The 23,124-nt window shown below is 51.4% G+C and overlaps 2 protein-coding genes across 4 annotated transcripts; both read right to left on the reverse strand.

Annotated features, from left to right (window-relative positions):
* Positions 1-2,341: 2,341 nt before the first annotated feature.
* On the reverse strand, positions 2,342-10,474 carry RBM42 (RNA binding motif protein 42). 3 transcript variants are annotated; one of them, XM_007096774.3, is made up of 10 exons: positions 10,254-10,474; positions 9,876-10,020; positions 8,566-8,650; positions 8,383-8,457; positions 6,520-6,585; positions 6,265-6,440; positions 5,502-5,834; positions 5,053-5,170; positions 2,678-2,872; positions 2,342-2,585 (listed from the first exon to the last, which is right to left on the reverse strand). In XM_007096774.3, exons 1-10 carry the CDS (start codon positions 10,379-10,381, stop codon positions 2,473-2,475), a joined length of 1,434 nt encoding a protein of 477 aa, XP_007096836.2. In that variant the 5' UTR covers positions 10,382-10,474; the 3' UTR covers positions 2,342-2,472. The 3 variants fall into 3 exon arrangements, with proteins under 3 accessions (XP_007096836.2, XP_042824960.1, XP_007096838.2); XM_042969026.1 differs by lacking the exon at positions 6,520-6,585 and having other exon boundaries at positions 6,265-6,416; XM_007096776.3 differs by lacking the exon at positions 6,520-6,585 and having other exon boundaries at positions 6,265-6,419.
* Positions 10,475-13,120: 2,646 nt separating this feature from the next.
* On the reverse strand, positions 13,121-23,068 carry HAUS5 (HAUS augmin like complex subunit 5). The gene is made up of 19 exons (XM_042968960.1): positions 22,928-23,068; positions 22,115-22,177; positions 21,990-22,022; positions 21,833-21,857; positions 21,117-21,222; positions 20,833-20,992; positions 19,679-19,748; positions 19,495-19,577; positions 18,912-18,969; positions 18,636-18,760; positions 18,370-18,433; positions 18,128-18,258; positions 17,743-17,905; positions 17,446-17,526; positions 17,199-17,344; positions 16,827-16,938; positions 16,617-16,749; positions 14,504-14,636; positions 13,121-14,340 (listed from the first exon to the last, which is right to left on the reverse strand). The coding sequence occupies exons 1-19, from the start codon at positions 23,023-23,025 to the stop codon at positions 14,223-14,225; spliced, it is 1,902 nt and encodes a 633-aa protein (XP_042824894.1). The 5' UTR covers positions 23,026-23,068; the 3' UTR covers positions 13,121-14,222.
* Between the last annotated feature and the right edge of the window lie 56 nt (positions 23,069-23,124).

The following is a 23,124-nucleotide window of genomic DNA, read 5'->3' on the forward strand; positions in this document are numbered from 1 at the left end:
TTCGGCATCCCCCCCCTCCGCCCCCCACGTATACATATAACATATACATCTATAAATGCAATAGTTGGGACATACTTATACTAAAAAATTATTTTTTTTATTTGAGCTTCAAATTTAACTAGGTGTCCTGTATTTTTATTTCCTAAATCTGGTAACCCTAAACCCAGGTAGCTTGGCTTCAGAGCCTGTGGTTGTACCCATTATGCTGTATTAGTAAGTGTTTACCATTAAAAATAACCTCCTTAATAATGGGCATTTTTCAATATTCACCCTGCTTGACCGTTAACCATTTACCATTCTGAGGGTGGGAGGATGGAAGTGTGAGCACTACTCTTCTGTTGGTGTTACAGGAGGAAGCTGGGCTTGAAAGGGGAGAGCCACTTCCCAGGGCACATGGTGGGTGGGTGGTGTTGGGATTGGCTTCAGCATTGGGTGAGCAAAGAGCACCCAGGTCACTGCTCCACCATCTATCCAACCCAAGGACCTGAAGGGTACCCTAACCTAGTGTTCCCCACCATGCCCCAGGCCTCCTCCCCCTGAAGCTGGTCTCTCTCCTGTGTGTCAGTCTCCATGACTACCTACTCTAGGTTGGTGTCCCTGGCTCTGGGTCTCTGTTGCACCAGGCCTGATCCAGTGAGGCCTTGTCACCCAGTCTCTCCTGCTGAATCTCAGTCCCTTCCCTTCTCTCTCCCTACTTCCTTATCTCTCAAGTCTCCATCTCTCTCTCTCTCTGGGTGTTCTCCCCATCTTCCCTCCCATTGTACTGCCTTGACCTGCCATTCTCGCCTCTCCATCTGTCTCTCTCATCTCTGCTTGCCACATCCTCTCCATCTCTGTCCATCTGTCTCCCAACCCCACCGAGCTTTCTTTCCCTTTCCTCAGGGAGACTTAAACACACACATTTAAAACTTCATTTTTGGAATCATTCCCTCTTCCCATCTCCTCCCTTGTTGCCCTCCCTGACTGAAGTGAGCAGAAGGGGGTCAGGAGCAGGGAGGGCTAGTGATGTGGGGATAGGGTCTGAGGGTCCTGGGGCTGGGTTGTCTGGCCCAGGTGACAGGGGGCTGAAGGACACTTCCTGTGAGGGAGGGAGACCCTCACCCTTCTAACCAGACTGGAAAATGTGACGTCAGAGAGGGAGCAGTAAGGGAGGAAGGCGGGAACAGAGGAAATTTGACACCTCTCCTGGGTAATCAGCTTCCTGAGAGGCCTTGGCATTGTTTCCTTCCTCCTCCGAGTGCCCTTTCTCAACCCAGGGTTCTGCTGGCTTTGGCCCTGGGAGACCCTCATCCCTTCCCCATGCTTGAATCATGGAGTATCCCTCCTCTGCCTGGTCCCTGCCCTAGCCCCTTTCAGACCTCCAGTCCACAGCACGGCAGTGTCAGGGCTGTTTCTAAAGTGCAAATCTGATGCCAGTCCCCCGCGTGAACTTGGTTTCAACTTCTTAGGGCTTGCTGCTGCCTTCAAGGCAAAGTCTAAGCTCTTAGCCTAGTGTTCAAGATTCTGCTTGGACACTTCAGACAGGCAGAGTCAAGCTTGGGGCTGGGAAAAGAGAGACCTGCAGATGCAGAGAATAGAAACTCAGAGAGATACAGACACTTAGAGACAAGAAACAGAGGGGCACTCACAGACACATTCAGGGAAATAGACACAGAGAAACACTCGAGGATGCCCACACAGATGTACGGCAAGAGAAGTTGGCTGGGGTTTGGCAGAGTGAAGAAACTGGAAAACAGTCTGAGATCCAGAGGATGAGAACTGCAGAAACTGGGAGAGAATGACATGAAGAGCATGAGACAGACTCAGAAGTGGCGAGTTCCTTCAGGAAGCCCTTCCTGACTGCCAGGTCAGCACCCTGGGCTCCACTATCCCAGTCCCGACCACTCTGGGCTCTCACTGTGTGGCAGTGGGCCTATCTTCTGCCACTGGACCATGTGCTCTGAGGGAACAGGGCCTGAAACTGCTTCAGTCACCATGTCCCCAGCACTGGCTAGGCCTTCGGTGAGGTTGCTGAATGGATGAAAGCCTGGAAGGCTGTGGGCTCCAGAAGGCCCGGCCCAGAAGACCCCCTACCTTGGTGCTGAGAACACCAGCTGGAGTATGAGAAGACAACCGGTCTGAGTCTCAGCTTGGCTTTGGCCTTGCTAAAAGCCTCTGCTTCCTCCTTTGTGGAATGGGTTGCACTCAGCACACACTTAGGAGGTTTCAGGAAGATGTGACGGGCACTGAAAATGCCCATTTACGTGTTTGGCTAGGTAAACTTATAAAGCTCCCCACTATTTCCAGGTCTGGAGATGTCAAGCCCTGCTCCCCAAAGAGTGCTTCTAAGCCCAGCCAGGGATGGAAATAACGTAAATTTATTGAAACTGGTTTTGGGGAGGGTGGATGGGTGGATAGTTGGGGATCTTCCAAAGAGAACTGGGGGAAGAGCCAGCGCCCGGCCAGGTGGGAGCGGGTGCCTGGCCACAGACCCTATCTTAGGCCCAGTTTCTTCTTCTCCTTCTGCTTCTTGCGCACCACATCCAGGTTCCGGTCCTTCCACATACTCTTGCGCAGCTTGATGGGGCGCGAGCCCACATACTTCCCTGTGGGAATGGAGGGTTCAAGGTCAGGCTTGGGGTCAGGCTTAGGCCAGATGCTGGTCACACCCACTGTCCCTAAGAGAGGCTTCACCTACCATTCATCTCACGCATGGCACGCACATAGTCACTGGGGTCCTTAAAGCTGACGAAGCCATAGCCCTTGGTCTTGCCTGTGCGCTTGTCTCGGATCACCTTAGCCTTAAGGAAGGATGGGAAGCGGCTGAAGGCGCGTGCCAAGATGTCATCGTTCACTTCATTGCCCAAATCCCCACAGAAGATCCGGAAATCATCTGGGGTTGGGAGAGAGGAGGTCAGAAGATGCAGATGCCTGGCCCCATGTCTGCCTTATTTAGATAGCCCCACCTTCTCTGAAGGCATCCCCCAAACCCTCCTCCCTCTATCCCCAGCGGTCTCTGCCTGGGGCCCTCTCAGTAACAACGGCCAACACCTATATGGTATTTACCCTGTGCAAGACTCTGCTAAGCACTCAAGAGGTTTTAACACATCCGGCACTCCCAACACCCTTTAACACAGAGGCACAGAGAGGTCATGTCACCTGCCCAATGTTACTCAACTAGGAAGTGGCAGAGCTGGGACAAGAACTCTGGTACCCGACTCCAGAGTCCTCGCCTTTACCTCCCCACCCCAGAGCCATGTTCTCCATTCCCATGAATTAAGGCTCCAACTTTGTCCTAGCCAGGCTTCTCCTCTGAGCCCCCAGCATCCCTTGGTCCCCATGGATATCCCCTGGGCCCCTCACACCCATTTGCTTTAGAGAAAGCCCATTCTAATTCCCCCTTGAGTCTCTGAAACGTGAACACACTGTCGGATCCTTCTCCAAGGCTGACCTCAGCTTCCATTCCTGGGCATACCCTCTGGGCTGGACCTGAGCCAGACTGAATGTACTCAAGCCCAAAGAATCCCTTCCGCCACAAGGCACATACTATTATTATCCCCTTGTTGGAGTGAGGAAAGGATAGAAAGGCTAAGTGACTTGCTCAAGATCACAGAACTAGGGGTTACAGCCCGCACCGACCATATCTAGGCTGACATTGCCATGCCCTGGCCTGGAGCAGGTCGACAGTCCCAAAACAAGAGGCAGAAGTCAAGCACTCAGATGGGAGGTAGGGCTGTTTTCTCAGCTAGCACTGTGGTTGCCCCACAGCTTCTGTGGTGATTAAGGACACTCTCTAAGAACAAGTTAGGCCACTCTAAAGAGGAAATTATGTGGCAAACTCAGAGGGAGGGGCCTTCTTCAAAACAACTGGGCTGGACACTTCAAAACACTGTTACATATAAGACAAAATGGTAGGAGGGAAACCATTCTCCTTAAGAGATAATCTAGAGACCTAAAACGGCATGCATCCTGATCCATGGGAAAAGATGGCTACAACAGAATTTAGGAACAACTGGGGAAATTTAAATATAAAAGGAATATGAGATACCATAGAATTATCATTCATTTGCTTAGGAATGTTAATGGTATTATGATACAAAACAGAATGCCACATTTTTTTTTAATTTAAAAAAAAAATTTTTTTTTTTTTTATTAACGTTTTATTTATTTTTAAGACAGAGAGAGACAGAGCATGAACGGGGGAGGGTCAGAGAGAGAGGGAGACACAGAACCCGAAACAGGCTCCAGGCTCTGAGCTGTCAGCATGGAGCCCGATGCGGGGCTCGAACTCACAGACTGTGAGATCATGACCTGAGCCAAAGTTGGACGCTCAACCGACTGAGCCACCCAGGCGCCCCCAGAATGCCACTTTTCTTAGGAGAAGAATACTGAGGTATTTAGGAGTGAAGTGAGAACTTCATTTATAACTTGCTTCAAATGATTGAGCAAAATCCAAGAAACACACATACACATAGAAGGATAAAGTGAATATAGCAAAATGTTAATTGCTGAATCTAGATGGTGGTTATATTTGGCTGTTCGCTGTTAAATTCAGTGTTTAAAATTCTTCATCAGAAGGGGCGCCTGGGTGGCTCGGTTAAGCATCCGTCTCTTGATTTTGGCTCAGGTCATGATCTCACAGCCCCATGTCGGGCTCTGTCTGGGCTGATAGCATAGAGGCTGCTTGGGATTCTCTCTCTCTCTCTCTCTGCCCCTCCTCTGCACATGCTCCCACATGTTCTCTTTCTCTCTCAAAATAAATAAACTTAAAATTGTTTTTTTCATAAGTTGGGAGAAAAAAGAACATTCTTTTATCTTTAGCAACTCAGGCAGAGGTCAGAAGGTTCTAGGTGCCAATAACCTCTACCAAATTCTGTCCAGTGGCTTAGATGAGGGCCTGCCCTTCAGAGCCAATGTTTAGTCCTCCATGAGGTAGGCAAATAGCATGTGCCTGCCTTACAGAGAGGTGGCAGTTGTGGACCTACCCAGCTTACCCTCCCTGAGTCTGCCCCGAGGAGACCTTGGTGTGTCCTTGACTGAGTAATGCCTGGCCCTGCACCTGGGCCCACTTACCTGCGTCCCACTCCAGCAGGCTGGGGTCCTCCCAGCTGCTCCCAGCTGCTGTGCGAATGCAGCGTTTCAATTTCTCTGGCTTCCCTTTCTTCTTGTCCTCACCCAAGGGCTCTGGGACCTGCAGAGGAAAGGGGATGGGGTGCAAAGGGCTTGGTGTTGGGAGTCTTCTGGACCGATATGTCCCCTTCAGACTCTCCCACTTTCTTTCACCCCTTGCCCTCCTACTTCCATAATTAAACAACTAGATGTGCTTCTGGATGTGAGGTACATGTATCTGCCTCCTTCTCTCCCATGTCCTCCCAGCCCTTCCAATTTTCTGGTTCCCTCATACCTTCATTGATAGAGGACTACATGTCTTTCTGGGTATAAAAGGCATGGGTTCCTGCCTGCTCTCCCAGCCCTTTCTACTTGCTGCCCACCCCTGACTGCTATGCTCCCTGAGAGCTTACCTCAAGAGCCATGAGGCCAGGGGGTGGCTCAGGCCGTGGGGGCCGGGGTCGAGGACGCAGGGACAGGAGCTCAGGAATGCGCAGTGGGGGCAGTAGGCCTCGTACAACCTCCAGTGGGAGGGGCAGTGGCTCAGGCTCAGGCAAAGGCATGGCCAGGGCCAATGGCAGGCTGGGCCCAATGACTGCAGGGCCGGTGGGGGCACCTCCTGCCCCAACAGCCACTGCTGCGCCAGCCTCCTCCAGCCCAGCTGCCGCTGCCACCACTGCCTCTTCCTTCTCTTTAAGGCCCAACCCCAGGCCTAGGCCCAGCTCTCGGGGTGTTGCTGGCTCTTCCTGTGGGCAAGGGCAGACAATGAGGGATACCATTTCACAGGCTCAGACTAAACTCCCATCCTATACAACAAAGCAAGGGCCTGAGGCCAGAAAGCAGACAAGAGACCTAAACAGAGAAAGGAGTCTCTAGTCAGAGACAGACACAGGGACAAAAACATCAGGACAGAAAAACAGAAGGACAATCAAGAGAAAAATAGAGATAGAGACAGAGTAGAATACAAACAGAGACAGAACCCATTGCATGTGTTTCTCTATTTTCCTCACAAAAAGAAAGAAAAACAGACTCAGTCACCAAAAGAAATAGGCAAAGACAGAGACTGAGACAGAGTCAGAGAGTAAGAAGGCAGATTTAGACACAGCCTACCAGACCAGGATTGAGCATCTCCCCACCCTTCACACCTTTGACCATTAGCTCCCTGTCCATACTTACCAGAGGAGGCCTCAGAGCAGCCATGGAGCCCAGGGGGGGCCCTGGGGCCCGAGCCATCGGTGGCAGCATCATAGGTGGTCCAGGGGGCCCAGGCAGAGGGGGGCCCACAAGGGCTTGGTGAGGGGGCCGCAGGGCCATAGGGCGGGGACCACCTGCTGCAGAAGAAAGAGCAGAATCTGTCAGGGTGTTAGTGGGGGAGTTGGAGGGCTGAGGGGGGAAGTTATGTGGCAGGGATGATGACCCTGGCCCCCTCACCTGCTCTCTGTAGCACGTGGGGGACGAAGGCCGGACGCAGGATAGGGGCCCTCTGGGGGGCCACAGCTGTGGGAGAGAGAGATGGGGGTGTGTGTCATGGGGGACCGGGGCACTTGAGGTGAGGTGTGTGTGTGTAGGTACTCTCAGAATCCAAGAAATCCTGGAGAAGAGTCTGGGGAACCTTCTGGGAGATGCAAGTCTTTCGATTTGTTCATTCAGCAAAAATCTACCACGGAACATCTCCTCTGGGCTGTCCCTGTTCTGGACAATAATAAGGACACACCAAAAGATCAAAAACTCTCAGGGATCTTCTGATCCAGAGTAGGAGGGTGACAGCCCAGTGTGTCTCACCAGAGGGTGACAGCCCAGAGTGATCAGGGCCGGAAGGGGGTAAAGCCCAGGCAGAGTGATCGGAACTAGAAGGGGGAAACCTGGGGAGTGGTGGGAGCCCGGAGGAGCCCTCTGACTTAGCCAGGGCGACTAGAGGCCTCCTGTGAGCTGAGACCCAAAGGATAATAAAGAACCAATTGCCTTTGGTCAGGCAAAGCGTGACTGTAAAGACTACTGGCAAGAAGAACATTTACGAACAAATTTTTTTCCCTTTTCAGTTTAGTATAAATTATAATAGCAGAAGTTGCAGTTTGGAGGGCTTCATAAGAGAATGGTCAAGAGGACAGTAGGCATCCAAGAATAGTCTCATTGGCTGGACCATGAATGTCCTCCTGAGGGCACCAGGGAGCCATAGCAGGACTGGAAGCTGGCCAGGGTGACTAAATCAGATGTGCATTTTGATCAAAACCATACCAAAGAGTAAGAGATGTTAAGATTTCTCAAACGTCAGACAAAAAAGTTTAACAAGATTTAAGTAACACAAGTTTGATCCAATACAGATCGTACCAGAACTTTAGAGAACGTGTATTTTTTTCTTACGTATAAGGAAGTAGTGTCACAAAAATTGACTGTAAAGGTCAACTTAACAAATGTAAGAATGACCTGTGGAGAGGATAGGGTTTAGTTGATTTTGGTTAACTTGATTCTGATTTGGGCAATAGGCTTTGGAAGATTACAGTTGGGTGGCAGTGAGCAGGAGAGAGAAGGGAGGTCAACAAGAATACTGCGGGCATATCCTAGCAATGTTTAGGGCTCCTGGGGAGTATGTGAGAGTCTCTCCATAAGGGGCCAGGTGATGTAGGGTCTTGACTGCTAGGTGAGGAGCTTGGTGCTTGTTTGATGGTTTATTTATCCCATGAACAGATAGTACGTAATGCTTACAATGTGGCAGACATCAAGACTTTCGTCTCTCATGAAGCTTGTATTTTAGAGGAAACAAAAGAGGATAGCCATAATGGGTAAACTGTATAGCTTGTTACGGGGTGCCTGGGTGGCTCAGTCGGCTAAGCATCTGACTTCAGCTCAGGTCATGATATCATGGTTCATGAGTTTGAGCCCTGTATAGAGCTCTGTGCTGACAGCTCAGAGCCTGGAGCCTGCTTTGGATCCTGTGTCTCCCTCTCTCTCTGCCCCTCTTCTGCCTGCGCTGTCTCTCTCTCAAAAATAAATAAACATTAAAAAAAAAAAACAAAACTGTACAGCTTGTTATAAAGTATTAAGTGCTATGGAGAAACACAACAAAGAATAAGGATTAGGAGTGACAGTAAGGAGGGTGGTTTGCAATGGTCAAGTCAAGCTCTACTAAGGCCAAACTGATGAAGTACATGATCAGGTTTGTGCTTTAGGAAGATGGTAATGTCAGGGTGGGGATGAAATTAAGCGGGTGAGTTAGCGCAATGATGTAGGCAAGATGCTGGAGTAGTCAAAACAAGAGTGCTTCATTAAATGTGGGGTTCCCGGCCTGAGACCTACCTGCCCGACGCAGGAACATAGCTTCTCGGGCCTCTGGACTATCCAGGTGACTCCGATCACCAGGGCCAAAGCCAACTGTTGGGATGGGAAGAGACAAGGATGGTGGGAGGAGAATCCCAGGCATCCCATTTTATCACCTTGCCTGATCCCCTGGCTCCCTCTCCTCCACCACTCCTTACTTACCTGGACCTACAAAAGGAGGGCCACCCACCATGGGAGGAACCACTGTGGCTGCAGCAGCTGCCCGGGCCTCCAGAGTCTGTTGAACCTGTTGGGGAAGAAATTGGGGTGAGGGGCCTGACTCAGTGCCACCAAGCTGCCCTGGCTGGCTTACCCTGGGAGACCAAGGGTTTCATTCTTTGCATTCTATGTGGGGCTGGCTATCTGTCAACATTAAGTCTAAGCTAAACTGTCACTTTTCAGGGAGGCTTTTGGGATCACGCTAGCGAAAACTGTCCTTAGCCCCTCCCAGGAGCAACTCATCTTGTTATCCTGTTTCATCTTCCTCAACGCATCTCACACTATCTGAAATTATGTCCAGCCTGTCTTTCTCATCTCCCATGCTACCACCCTGGTCCAAGCTATCATTATCTCTAGCTTAGATTATTATGGTAGCCTCTTCAGTCTCCTCGACTCTGCCCTAGCCCCCTTACAGTCTGTTCTCCAAACACAGCCATGATTAATTTCTAAGTTGGACCCTATTACTCCTCTGCTCAAAATCCTTCCACAGCCTCCCACATCAGAGTAAAAACCAAAGTCTTTAAGGTGGCCCACAAGGCCCTACCAGGTCTTATCTCTATCACCTCTCTGTCCTCATCTCTTCCCACTCTCCCCGTTGCTCGCTGTACTCTAGCCACACTTTTCTCTGCTCTTCTTTGAACATGTCAGGGATGCACCTGTGTCACAGCCCTTGCACTGGCAGTTCTCTCCGCTGGGAATGCTCTCCCACCAGATATCTCCATGGTTCCCCGTATCATGTCCTTTATATCTTTGCTTAACTGTCACCTCCTCAGAAAGGCCTTCCCTGACCATGCTGATAAACCTCTGCTTTTCTTACTCTTTGACCTGTCACTCCCCAGTACAATGTAAGCTACAAAAAGAGAGTGATTTTTTTTTGGTCTATATTGTTCTCTGCTATGTGCTTAATGCCTAGAACAGTGCCTGGTGCATAGAAGGCACCCCATAATTATTTATTGACAGAATGAACCAGTTCCATTTATTTGTCTTCTTTTTAGTAGTCTCCCTCTCCACTAGTTATATACAACTTGCTATTGAGCATGTGAATGTGACTAATGAGACTGAGGAACTACTGAACTTAAATGTAAACTTAAATAGATACAGAACATTTTCATCATTTCAGACAACTTTCTGGACAACAGGCTTTAGAATATAAGCTCCCAAAGGGCAGAGGTATTGTTTGCTTTAGTTGTTACTATGTTCTCAATGCCTGGCACAAACATTGTGTTCAAGCACTGTGCTCAGCTCAGTCGTACCTGCTGATAAGTGTTGGTTGCGATAATTGGGCGGATCACAGGAGCTGCTGGGACCTGCATCGCTTCTACCGTGGGGACCGTGGGCACCGCAGGCACAGCAGTCGGGATGCCGGTTACTGGAGCCCCCAGAACTTCCTGCTCAAACCTGAGGAGGCAAGACCAACAACACAGCTCAGGACCTTTCATTAACTCTGAAACGTTGGGTACACCGCGATAGAGCCTTCACCCCTGCCAATCTCTTCTTACTCCCGCCCGCACAATCCCGAAGGTCCCATTTCCCCATGATAGAGCCATATCGGGATAAATGCGGCCTGGAGGCTCCAGGGCTCGGTGGCTCTGACTCTGAGGGCTTTTATCGCGCCTTGCCAAGGGCCTTACAGAGCCATCTCCGCCTCCATCTCCTTCAGGCGTTCCTCTCCGCTCTTGCCCGGCATGCCGGCGCCAGGGCCCGGGACCACAGGTCCTCCTGCACCCGGGAGTCCCGGGGCTGGCCCCGCCCCGGCCATCGCTGCTGCCGTCGCTGTCGCCGCTACTACCGCCTCGGCTCAGCGGCCTCCACCAGTTCCGCTGTCTACTCTCTGGTCTTGTCGGGTTGGGCGCCCTCGAATGACGTATCAGCGGAAGCGACGGGCGCTGGTGTATGACATCATACGCCAACGGGGTCTCGCCTTCGGAGCAAGGCCAATGAGAGTCTGGCCATACCTGGAGGGCCCACCCCTAGAAGGAATATAGACCAATCAGAGTGCGGTAAAAACAAACCAATGAAGAGCCTGGGTCTAAGTAAGTGAAGGCAAATGAGGTGGCCACGCCTTCATTGGAGGAACGAAGGCTAATGAGAGCGCTGTAAAGTAGTTGGCCCCGTCCCTACAGAGGAAACTGGGCCTTTGAGAGCTCAGAAAAGTTTGGAGGCCCCGCCTGTGCCACTGAAGCTCGTTCCGGAAGTTTTAAAATGCATCGGAGTCCGCGTCAGCCCAGGGATGTTTGAGGCTGGAGACTGCTGAATACCGTAGCCTTCCCAACTGGGATAGACTGACACCGGTGACTCCCAGAAAAACCAGGAACAGGATGTGGGAAGCTCATAGGGGGCGCCTGACCTTCTCCAGGAGGAGAAGGTAACACCTGACGACTTCTTGCTAGATGAAAATGGAGAGAGATGGGAGGAATCGTAAAGGCCTAGAGTAGTAAAATGCGGCAACTCAGAAAGTCGTGTGTAGGTTTGGTCTCTGTGTCCTTTCTTGGGACACAGGTGACCCCTCCTTTTCTTCCTAGTCCTCAATAGGTTTCATTATGAATATTTAAAATACACAACACTAGAGAAGAATATAACGAGCTTCCATGTACCTCTCAACAATTACTAATATTCTACCCTGTTTCATCTATACTTATCCTCCCTCTTCTTGCAGTATATTAAAGCAAATTCCAGACATCAATTCCTCCACAAATACTTCATGATGTGTGTCTTAACAGATAAGGCCTATTTTCACGCCCAAGAAAATTCTGATTTCGTTCTCGGATTTCGGTGCTCGCGCGCGCGCGCGCGCACACACACACACACACACACACAGGGAAAAAATTAACTTTTTTGCTGTCATCTTACACCCAGACTGTTCAATTTTTTCTGCCTCAAAAAATTTGTATAAAATCAGGCTACAAATAAGGTATGCACATTGGGTTTGATTGGTTGGTCGGTCTTTTTTTTTCTGTCAAAACTTTTGTTGGCTGTCTTGGTTTCTTGAAGTTCCAAGATTAAATCAGCACTAATGAATGATTTGTTAAAATACTGGCTTTTTGTTTGCTTCTTTACAATAGATGTGATAAGAGAATAGGACGCTTTTTCTTTTTTAACATTATTAACTAGAGTCCATACTTTGATTTTCTTAGTGTTTAATCTCTTCTGTTCGTTCATTGCATCCAGGATACCTTGCATGTAGTTGTCATATTTTCTTAGGCTTCTCTTGCCGGTGACAATTTTTCACACTTGTTTTTCATGAATTTGTTAGTTTTGAGGAGTACTGGTCAGGTATTTTGTAGAATGTTCCTCGTTTGGGATCTGATATTTTCCTCATCATTAGGCTGGGGTTATGAATTTTGTGGGGGTGAGGGGAAAGGCTGCAGAAGTAAAGTGAAGTTCTCATCATGTCATATCAAAGGTACATTTTATCAACCTGACTGTTGGTGTTAACTTTGATCTCCCAGCTGGGGTACCATTTGTCAGGTTTCTCCACTATACTTTTCTTTTTATTCCCTTCCCATGCTCTTTGGAAGGAAGTCACTATGCCCAGCCTACACTTAAGGGGTGGAGAGTTAAATTCCACCTCCTTGAGAATGGAATATTTACATAAATTATTTGTAATTCTTCTGCACAGGGGATTTGTCTATTCTCCTTTTATTACATCTTTTTTATCAGTATGGACTCATATTTTATACTTTGGGTTGTAATTCAGTATTTATTTTGTTGCTCAAATTGTTCCAGTTTTAAAATCTTAAGTCTTGGGGTGTCTGGGTGGCTCAGTCAGTTAAGCCTTGGACTCGTGACTTTGGCTCAGGCCATGATTTCAAGACTCGTGAGTTTGAGCCCCACATTGGGCTCCACACTGACATTACATAGCCTGCTTTGGATTCGTTCCCTCCTGCTCTCATTTGCACGCTCTCTCAAAATAATCTTTAAAATCTTGTCTTTTAGTCTATAAGTTTCCCTCCCTCTGCCTTTTTCTTCCTTCCTTCCTTCCTTCCTTCTACCCTTTCCTCCTTTTTCTTGTTTTTATGTTTTCATCAGTAATTCCCCTTACTGCATCTGGATTTTGAATTATATTTAGGCAAGTTTGCCCGACTTCTAGTTTATAGAGAACTTCACCTTCATGGAACTCATATTCTGTTTGGAAGACAATAAAGGATAAATAAAGTAGAACATAAAGTATATTAGAAGGCGTACTACAGAGAAAGATTAAACAGGGAGGGGGGGCAAGGGCCCCCCGTGTTCAATCTTGGCTAAGAGCCAAGACGAAGAGAGGAGGGGAACACTAAGGTGGCACGTTGTAAAGCAAACATGTTAAAGACACAAAGATGTCAAATCTCCCTCATTTGTAAACTCCCTGCAACCCCGATAAAACCCTCATCTGTGTATTTTTTCTGGAACCAGGTAAGTTGGGTATAAAGTTTATTTCATTTTGGAAAAAAAATTAGCAAGAGGTAAACCTTGAAAAATTAGAGCAAGACAGCAACCAGCCATTTCAGACACTAAAACATATTTCAAAATCTTTATAATCAAAACACTGTGGGGATGGCATATGAGAGTCAGACAGACAATAGGCTTGGAGAGAGTCCAAATATAGCCTGATTAATCATGGAAACTTAGCTTATGAAGAGGTGGCATCTCAGATCACCTGAAGTTTTACTTTATATAGGTGGGCAGTTTTACTCTATAAATTGAAGAATAATTTACAGTGAAATGCACAGACCTAAAAAGTATAGCTAGACGGGTTCTGACACCTACCCTTATTACCTTCAACATATAATCCACTTCCAACTCTACAAAGTTCCCTTGTCTCCTCCTTGGTTGATCCCTGCTACCTACCTCTCCTTCAGAGGCAACAACTGCTCTGAGAATTTTAAGAAGTGCTATTGGGATACACGTAAAATATGACAAAATTGGATCCATTTGGATAAATTCCAAATGACTTCAGAGATTAAGATGTAAAAAAAGGAAACTACATAAAAACTAGAAGACAACCCCCCGCCCCCCGCCCCTGCCCTGTCTCCTTGACCCTCACACTGGCATGTTCGAGCTCAGGACTGTTGCTAAGCTGCAACCTCCCTCCCACCCCTGACCCCCACAAGCCCTCCTCAGACACCCACATGCTTCCCTCTCATTACCTTTACAGAGTGTGTGTGGCCTTCTATGTAAAGCTGCACCTCTTTGCAGCTTGCTTTATTTTTCTCCAGAGCAGTTACCTCCCAACATACTAGATATTTTGCTCACTTAACTTGCCAGGGGTCCATTTCCCTGTCCTAGAATAACAGCTTCCTGAAGTCTGGGACTTCTGTCCATTTTGTTCAGTGCTGGATCCTCAGTGTTTAGGGCAGGTGCTCAATGACGTTTTGCTAAGGGTGAAAGTGATGAGCGGAGTTTCAGGGGGACTTAGGGTGGGGTCCAGATAGCCCACTGCCTTGGGTTTGATGGGATGAAAGGACAGGTGCAAGGCAATCGAGAGGAACAGAACAGCCTGTGAGGGGGACAGTAAGTGTGGGTAGAGACGGTGGGTTGATATATCTGGGCGATGCTCCCTTCCAAAGGTCTTATGATGGGGTGAACAAACGAAGCTCTTGAGTTCTGTTTGGGCCCCCTTTTCATCTGCACAGTTGTTGCAGGATGCCTTGGGCCTGGACCCAGCGCAGCCGCCACTGGGGCAGGGACAGGCCCTGGCAGAGCTCCCCGGACAGGGCGGCTTGGCCTGGCTGCTCCCACCTGGGGAAAGGGGACAGTGTCACAGGGAAGGCCCGGGACTCTAGACACTCAGTGGCCTCCACACCCCCCCCCCCCCAACACCTCCTCCCCTGCCTGCACCCCCAGGTCCTGCCCGGTCCACCCAGCTCAGGACCCTGCCCCCACCATCGTGCCCCCCTCTCACCAGTCCCCAACAACCCCCTGTAGCTCGGGGATTCGCTCCAGCGCTTGTTTCAGCAGGTTCTCCAGCTGCTTCAGAGCCTGTCCCAGATTCTCTTTCTGCTCCTTTTCCCGAGCTGCCCGGATCTGCAGCAGCTCTGCAGGTGAGAAACCCAGGAAGCAGTGCTGAGTCCTCTGGCTCCTGGGGTCTCACAGCCAACGGGTCACCAAGTCTCCAGTCACCTAGTGTTGACCTCACCTCTCCCACACCTCTCCTTCCTCCCACTTCCTCATCTCAAGGGCAAGCCCACCATCCCCAGGCTTCATCCCGGATACCTTCCTCCCTCCCGGACAGACCATCAATCTTCTCGGCCCATCCCTCAGCTTCCTCCCCCTTCCCCCCTTCCCTACTCACCCCCCAGCCTCCCTCCTATGCTCCAGGCCTCAGCCTCCCATTCTGGTCCATGCCTCTGGTACATGGCAGCCAGAATGATCTTCCTAAGGCATAAACCTGATCCTTTCCCTCTCCTGCATGGAACCCTCCAAGGCCCCCCAGTACCCCCAAGTCTGAGCTCCTCAGGCCAGTACTTGAGGGTTTGCACTATGTGACCTCTGCTACTATCAGCCCTCACCTATCCCTCTGGGCCCATTCGAGGCACCACTTTCCCCCTGGAAGCCCTTCCCAGCGTTCCCCACCCCAAGGCTTCCTCCTCGGACTGCTGTAGGTTCACTCCAGCAGTGTTGCCCTGGAGACTATGACTGGGTCTAGTCCCTCTCCATAGGCCCAAACAGGCCCATCTCAGAGCAAGTACAGATCAGCATTGTGGTCAGAGCCCTGCCCCGACTCCATTCCATCCTTGCCTTCTGACCTCAGGCATGACATGTGCCCTTTCTTCAGCTACTTCTGCAGTCAGGTGTAACTGAGCCACAGGCTAGCAGGGCAGGCTGCAGACTGGGGTACTCTGAAGCAGGACCTACAAGGCTTGTTGACAGGTTGAAGGTGGGGGGGCGGCTTAGGGTCCTGGGAGGAATTAGGATGACTCGTGGATTGCTGACCTCAGTAAGGAGGGTGAGGTCACTTTTTGAGGGAAGGAAACCAGGCAGAAGAAAAACAAAACTGCTTTTCAGAACAGGGGGAACTATGCTCTGTTACAGACATGCTAAAGCCCAAGATGCCCATGAGGTGCAATGATGCTGTGCCAGTCTTAGGCTGCTCCCGACACAGCTCCCTGTCACTGGAGGGGGAGGCAGGGAGCCTGAAACTCAAAGGCCCGAAAATGGCCTCTTCCTGCTTTGCTGATGGCACCTCGGTTCATTTCTCATCAATACACCTCTTCCACCTATTTATCCTTTGATTCTGCGCTCTTCGCTTCTACCACTGGGATCCCTGGGGCTGGACAGCTCGGGCGTCCTCTCCCCATTGAGCTCTGGGGGCCAGTAGCAACCCAGCAAGTGCTAGTTGAGGGAATCTAATGATGAACAACTTTTCCGAGTTTCAGTATTGTCATCTGTAAATTGGTCTTAATAATGTCTACCCTTATGGTAAGGACTGAAAGAGACTCCACATGTGCAGACAAAAAGATCGTAACCACACCAGAGACGCATAGCGCTTACTGTATGCTGTGCATTGTTAAGTGCCCTGTTTGGGTAACCGGACTGAGTCTTTGCAGCAACTCTGTAAGGTGCTATGATTATGCTTACTCCACTGAGAAGGAAACTGAGGCACAAAGAGATCACACAGCAGGGAATAGGTAGGGCTAAGAAGAGTTTAACTCCACAGCCTAGCTTTTAACTACTCAAGTATCCTATTGGATGGTGATACATGAGAACTTTGCAATTTGATAGGCAGTGTCACCTGGTTAGGAGTACAGACACATGTCAGGCTGCCTGGATTTAAATCCTAGCTCTGCTACCTAAGCAGCCACCAAGGCCTCCTGTCTTAGTTCTTGCCTCTGTAAATGGGGCAAATGGCAGTGCTAACCCCATGGGGCTGCTGTGCAGATGAAACCCGTGAACATGCTTAAAGCTGACTCAGCACACAGTAGGCACTGTGTCAGCACTGAGTGTTTGTGATTTCTTCTGGAGGCTGATGGCCCTGGGAATGGGCAGGAATGCCACTTGTGAAGGCAAGGCCTTACCCTGGGTGGATGGTCCTGGGGGCAGGCTGGTCTTCATGTGGAGCAGATCCCAGGACCGGAGACTCTGCTGGTCCTGGAGAAACAGAAGTTCCTGACGAAGAGAGGCAGCCTTTGGGAGGAGCAGTTCTGGAGCCTGGAGGGAGGGGGAAGGACAGTCATTTTTGGAGGGGGTAGGAGTGGGAAGACAGATCCTAGGGGACAGAAACTCACCTTCCCTGCAGGCAGCCCCAATCTGTGGCTCAGCACTATGAGGCTGGAGCCCCTTGGGGACGTGGGATGCAGCTGGTAGATGGATGGCAGGACCGTGGGCAGGGGCTGTAACCTGGAGGGAAAGTCCAGGTTGGGTGGGGCACTGGGAGGAGGCTTGGGTTCCAGAGGTTCCGGGGGCTGAGAGGTGGGCTCAGGAGGCCCAGGAACTTGGAGGTGGGTCTGGGGACTAGGATTTCAGAGTTAGGACTGAGGACTTGAGGGCGAGGTCTGGCAGCTTGGGAACACTGGGGGCCTGGGATTATTTTTTTGGAGTAGAATCAGGGAGTGATAGTCATCGGTGGGAGGGGATATAAGGGGTGGCTCCAGTCTTACCCTCCAGGGCTGTGCCGAAGCATGGTGTCCAACAGAAGGTGGGGAAGATGCCGGGCTTCCTCCTCCAGACAATGAAGCAGTTTCTGGGACTCTGGTGCCACCGCTTCAGATGTGGGGACCACTTTTCGCTGAAGCAGAGCCAGTACCTGTGGGGAAGGAAAGGGATGGGAAGGGCAGCCTGGAGCCACCCAGCCCCATCTGTAGGAGCCCTAGCCCTACCCAGACCTTGCCTCAACTCCCGTCTCACCTCTGCAGGGCTCCGGCACAGGCGCGTCTTGCTGGCTGAGTTGCCTTTGATGAGCAGGCGGATCTGTTCCTGTGTCTCCTCCTGGGTAACCATGAGGCCACTGAGATGGGCTGCTTTTACTTCCTACCTCCCAGCTTCTGGCTCTGCCTGCCCCTTTGTACAGGTCCTGCTTCCTCTTGGAAGACTCATCCCGGGCCCCTCCCCACCACCAGAGGCCCAGTTCTGGATCCTAAGGCTCCCAGCCTCTCTCTGGCCCTCCATGCAGCACTGCCACTTCCCCTGAGGCCCGCCTCTCACCACCAGCCGGCGCCAGTGCAGGATCCGTTGCTGTTTGGCCTGTAGTTCCTGTAGCAGAAGCTGCCGGCGCCCAGCCACCTCCTCCAGCTCCTGGCTCTGAGCACGCAGGGCCTTGAGCTCTGCCCACAGGCCACAGCCTCGGAGTCCCAGCACCAATGCCTGCCTGGGGCACAAGCAGAAGAGAGCAAGGGAGAGGAAGATGACTAAGACTCATAGTGGAAGAGGGAAATCAGATCTGTAAGGATGCACAAGGAGCCACAAACACGGACACAAACCAGAAGAGCAGGGAGGCAGAGCTGGGAGCCACAGGGGCAGAAAAAGTCCAGTATTTTGAGACTTCTGGGAGAGAGATGGCCTAGAGTCTCTGCTGAGAGAGCCTCCTCACCTCTCGCTGGATTCCAGGGCACATTTCTCCACCTCCTCCATCAGGCCTTGGAGGCGCTGGGTCAGGATTTGATGCTCCTTCAGCAGGGGGCCCCGCTGTGCAACCAGCATACCCACGTCCCGCCAGCCCTCCTGGGGCAGGGGTATAAAGTCAGGGTGGGTATGATCCCTGGGGGTGAGGGGATTAACTGGGGCTTGGGATGGGAAGGAGATGGAATCCTGGGAAGGATGCCTGGGGGTCACCTGGATGAGATGCACCATGGACGGCAGGGCCCGGCTGGAGTCTGGCTGGTCTGGTGCCTGGGACCTGGAGGTGGGATAAAACTCCTGGGGGAGGAGCCCTCTCCCCTTCCTGAGTTCTCAGGGATGGCCAATGTCAGCCCACCTGCCAGATCTATCATTGGGTTTCAGCTCCATCCCCATCAGCAGGTGACTGTGCCTGGCCCTGAGTCTTCTGGCTTAGCCATCCCCTGGCCCTGCCCCACCCTCAGGAGCACTCCACTTCACACCTGGTTATCTCCGTATCTTGGAGCCCATCTGGACTGCACAAGGACCGAACCTCTGCCTCCCGCTCCTCAGCCAGGTGTTCCAAGGAGGCCAGGATGTGGCCCGGAGGATGGTTTGTCAGTAGTGTCTAGTGGGGGGAAGGGTAAAGTAGGGTGGATGGGTGTAGGGCTGTGAGCTAGGACCCATGGTGATGAGGCAGGGATCAAGAGATAGGTTCTGGCACCCTGAGGTTCACTCATGGGGCAGAAGGTGTGGCCTTTCCTGAAAGCCCCCCTCACCTCCACTGAGCTAAGCCACTGCTGGTAGGAAGCTCCAAAGTGGTCATCTCGAGGGGTTCTGCAAGGTTAGGGAAGGGGACAGAGAATATTACAAGATCATGTCGACACTCCCTCTACTGATTACCACTACCCCTAAGGTGGGGGCTATTGTCCCTATTTTAAGGATGAGGAAACCAAGTCCATCAGGAGTCCATGCCTCCTAGACTTGAGTTCCCTGCTTATACCAACTAGCTAGACTTAGGGCCTTTCACATGTGCTATTTGTCTAGAATACTCTCTTAACCTTTTACCCTCGCTAAGCCTCCTCACCAGAGAATCTGTCCTCCCTGACTCCTTAGCTGAGTAGTGTCGCCTTTGGGTACCTGGAGTTTCTCAGGCTTCCCCGCCTCCAACATCCCTAACCACCTGGTTGTCACTATCTGTGATGGATTTGTCTCTTCCTTGTCCCAGCCTGGGAGCCTTCAGGGCAAGATCTGCAGCTGACATAGTCCAGAGGCTCAGTGGCTGAGGAATTAACAGATAAGTGACTCCCCCCTCAAAGCCCAGGTTCTTGGCAGGGTCTGTGGGGCCTGGATGACACTCACAGGATGCTGCCTCCCTTGGCCTGAGGAACTAGGAGGTTCTGCAAAAATTGGGTCCGGAGGGTACAGGCTGTTCGGACATCACCCTGGGAAGAAGAGGATGGGGCGTGAGAGGAACCCAGATTGACCCACCCACCCACCTGACCCCAGACTCTCCACCTCTTTCCCCATGGCCCAGGACTCTTACCAGGACCACAGGCTCCAGTCCCAGGGATGCTGATGATAAGGGTCGAAAGGTTATATCTACTGTGGCCTTCCTGGAGAGAAAAATACAGTTGGGGTGGGGGTCCCTGGGAGAAGAGAGCTAGGAGAACAGATATCTGTGTCTCCTCCTGCTGCAAGGCTAGTCACAGGGATCAGTGAGCCTGGATCTCAGGGGCCACCTCTAAAATTAGACCACTGTCATCTCCTGGCTGTATTAGCTTCCTCACTGGCCTCTGCTCTTGGCTCCTGTGGTCTGTTTCTATCTAGTAGTTAACGATCCTGCTAAAACCTGACACATCATGTCACCTTTCTGCCCCAAACCCTTGAAAACAATGTGTTTTCCCACCACACTCAGAATAGCAACAGTGGGTATCAGAAACTTAAGCATCCTGCGTGATTTGACTCATTAATTATCATACTTACCCTATACAGTAGGTTTAACATTATCCCCATTCTACAGCGCTTACAAACTGAGGCACAGAGAAGTTAAATCATTTGCCCAAGTTCATAGAGAAGTGGACAAGCTAGGGCATGAACCCAGCCTCAGAGTAAAATTCCGATGCTTCCATAGCACTCTGTCCCTGTCTCTGACCTCATCTCATGCTCTCCCTTTCGCCTGTGTAACTTAAGCTGAACTGGCCTCCTGGCTGTTCTTCCCACATGCCAAGCTCAGCACCTCTGCTCTTGGTGCCCCTCTCCATGGAGATTCCTCCCCCAACACAAATGTCACCTTCTCAGAAAGGTCTTCTCTGACCATCCTACCTAGAGTAGCATCTCCCTCTCCCGTTCTCCACACTACCCTTTTTATCATAGCATTTATGTCTCCCTGCAATTATAGAGTTTGCTTCCTAATTTACCATCTCTCTCTTCTGCATCAGAGTATAAGATCCATGAGGGCAGGACTTATCCCTTATTTACTGTTCTTTCCCCAGAACATTCCCTAGGTATACAGCTGGCACCATTCTAGGCACTGGAAATGTAAGTGGCTAAGGTGACAAAATTTCTTGGCCTCACAGACTTTAAATCCTAAGGAGTGGAGCTTAGAATTGTGGAACCCAAGAAGGGATCAGGGTCTCTAAGGAAAATGTCTGTGCACCTGGCCTGGTGAACGCTGGTCCCTGGGAACCTGAGGCCTACCTCTCTATGTCCTGCAGACGCTTCAATTGATTCTGTAGCCGCTGCATGGGATCTCGAAGCCCACGCTGCTGTCTTCGCATGGCCCCAGCTTGGGCCCGGAGGAGGAGACCACGACGCTGGGTGTCTTGAATGCTCTGCAGGGCCTGCTCCATGGCCATGTCTGTAAGAGAAATGGGTGGCCATCAGCACTGCTGCTCATCTTCTCAGCCCCGCAGGTCACCCTGAGCCTCAGTCTCTCGCTCCATCAGCTCCAGGCTGCTCATCTTCCCAGCCCCGTAGGTCACCCCGAGCCTCGGTCTCTCGCTCCATCAGCTCCAGGCTCTGGTCTAACTCCTGGATCTCTGCCCGCAGGCGAGCAACGGTGGCTTCCAGCTCCAACTTCCGACGGGCCTGGTGGGATCAGGTACAGAGTTAGGTGCATGGCCTGGCTGGGGCTTGGCCTGGCTGCCCTTTGTGGAACGCCAGTCTCCTCACCTGCACAGGTAGGTGGCAGGGGTTTTTTCCTAAACAGTTTCTGTGTCTGATTCTCCAGGCCCAGAAGAACACTAGGGTACCATCCGTCTTCCTCCTTCCTCCTGGGATTGCCTCACCTATCCTCTTAACCTGTTTCCTGTCTCTGCACTGATGACACTACAGCTGTGCCCTAGTTCTCATCTCCCCACGAAGAGCCAAATCTAGGAGTCCCAAGGTCTTCTGGAATCCTCCCCCAGATGTCACCTGGGCCTCTTGCACACAATAGGTCCTCCATTGGCCTCAGTATATCTCCTAAACCAGTCCCTTCTCCCATCTCCCCTCATCAGCTTTGATGCCTCATATCCACGTCCCCTCAACATCCAGCTCATGCCTGTCTCCCCTGGACTGTAAGCCCTGAGTGTCGAGATCAGAGCTGGCAGATCAACCCAGCGTCCCCAACATTACACAACACGAAGCTGGGCCTAGAGCAGAAATCTACAAATCCTCTTTTTGGATGGAAGAAAATCTTATAATACATGCTTCTCACCTCTGGACTGTCCTGGTGGCCATACCTGAGGAAATGAGGCCAGAGTTAGCAGGTGACGGGACTTCCAGGGGGAGACAGGAGGTGTGAGGCTACGGGTGAAAATACAGCTGGATGGGAGTAGGGAAAATAGGAAGGAATAGCTTTTAGAACCAGTTACCAAAGTAAGTTTCCTCGGATCTTCTTGACATTCCTACAGTGGAGAGGTAGAAGGAAGAAGTGTTACTGTGAGGTTTGCCTGTGTCCCCTCCCCTGTCACAGCCTCCCTCATGCAGCCAGGCTCACCTCTGGCTATGCACATGCCGCAAGACATAGGCCCAGATGTCGGCCCCCTGGCCCAGACACAGTCTGTGGAGACAGTGTTTAAGGGTATGCCTGGGGCATCACAAAGGTTGGGGGATCCTTATTCCCAGGGTGGCAGTGGTGGGGAAAGTCTTTACTAGGGAGTTGTCGCTTCTGGGGGGAATGGGGATGTGTCCACAGTCTTTGGGAATTCTTGGTCACTGAGTTGTGGGCTTTTCACTGGGTGTGGATATTCTCATTCCCTGGGGGGGGGGGGGGGGGGAGGGGGTGCGCGGAGATTCCTTTCTCTGGGAGAGGGCTATCGCTGGTCACTTCCAGAGGTGGGAGTGGAGAGTATACTGCCAGGAACTGCTCTCTCATTACCAGATATGGATCATCACCCTTCTAGATTCAGTCTCCAGTGGGGTGGTCTTTGCTGACCTGGAGTCTCCTCACTGGCTTGGGACGGTAGGGGTGGTAGGTGCTGTAGGGACAGTCTTGCTCCAAAGATCTCACTTCTACATAGTTTGGGGGCTTTACTAACTCTCAGAGGATCTCACTGGTGCCTCGCCCTCACTCTGGGTGGTCTCACGGGGTGGGGGGTGGGAGTAGGGGGGGGGTCTTCACTCAATCCGGGATCCTCTTCCCAGATATATTACTGGGTGTGTGGGTGGGTTAAGGGGGACGCCCTCGGGGGTTATTCTCATTGGGGCAGAGGTGGGGAAGACGAAGGAGCGTCTTCAGTGAGGGGTGGGGTTCTCACCCCCGGAGACTATCTCTAAGGTATGGAGTCCTCACTGTCAGAGCGTCCCTCACCTGCGCAGAGTTGACTCCGGGGCCCGGGCTGCCGCGGGCGCCCCCATCTCTTCCGCCGCCCAGCAGCCCAGTTCCCGCGCTTCCTGCACTAACTCCATGTCCGCGCGCCGCGGCGGCCGCTTCCCGCACCCTCTTCGAGTGTGGCGCCCGCCTCTGGCGTCACGGGCGCGCCGTCAGTGACGCCATCGGTTGCCAAG

This window comes from Panthera tigris, chromosome E2, assembly GCF_018350195.1.
Source record: "Panthera tigris isolate Pti1 chromosome E2, P.tigris_Pti1_mat1.1, whole genome shotgun sequence".
NCBI lineage: Eukaryota > Metazoa > Chordata > Mammalia > Carnivora > Felidae > Panthera > Panthera tigris.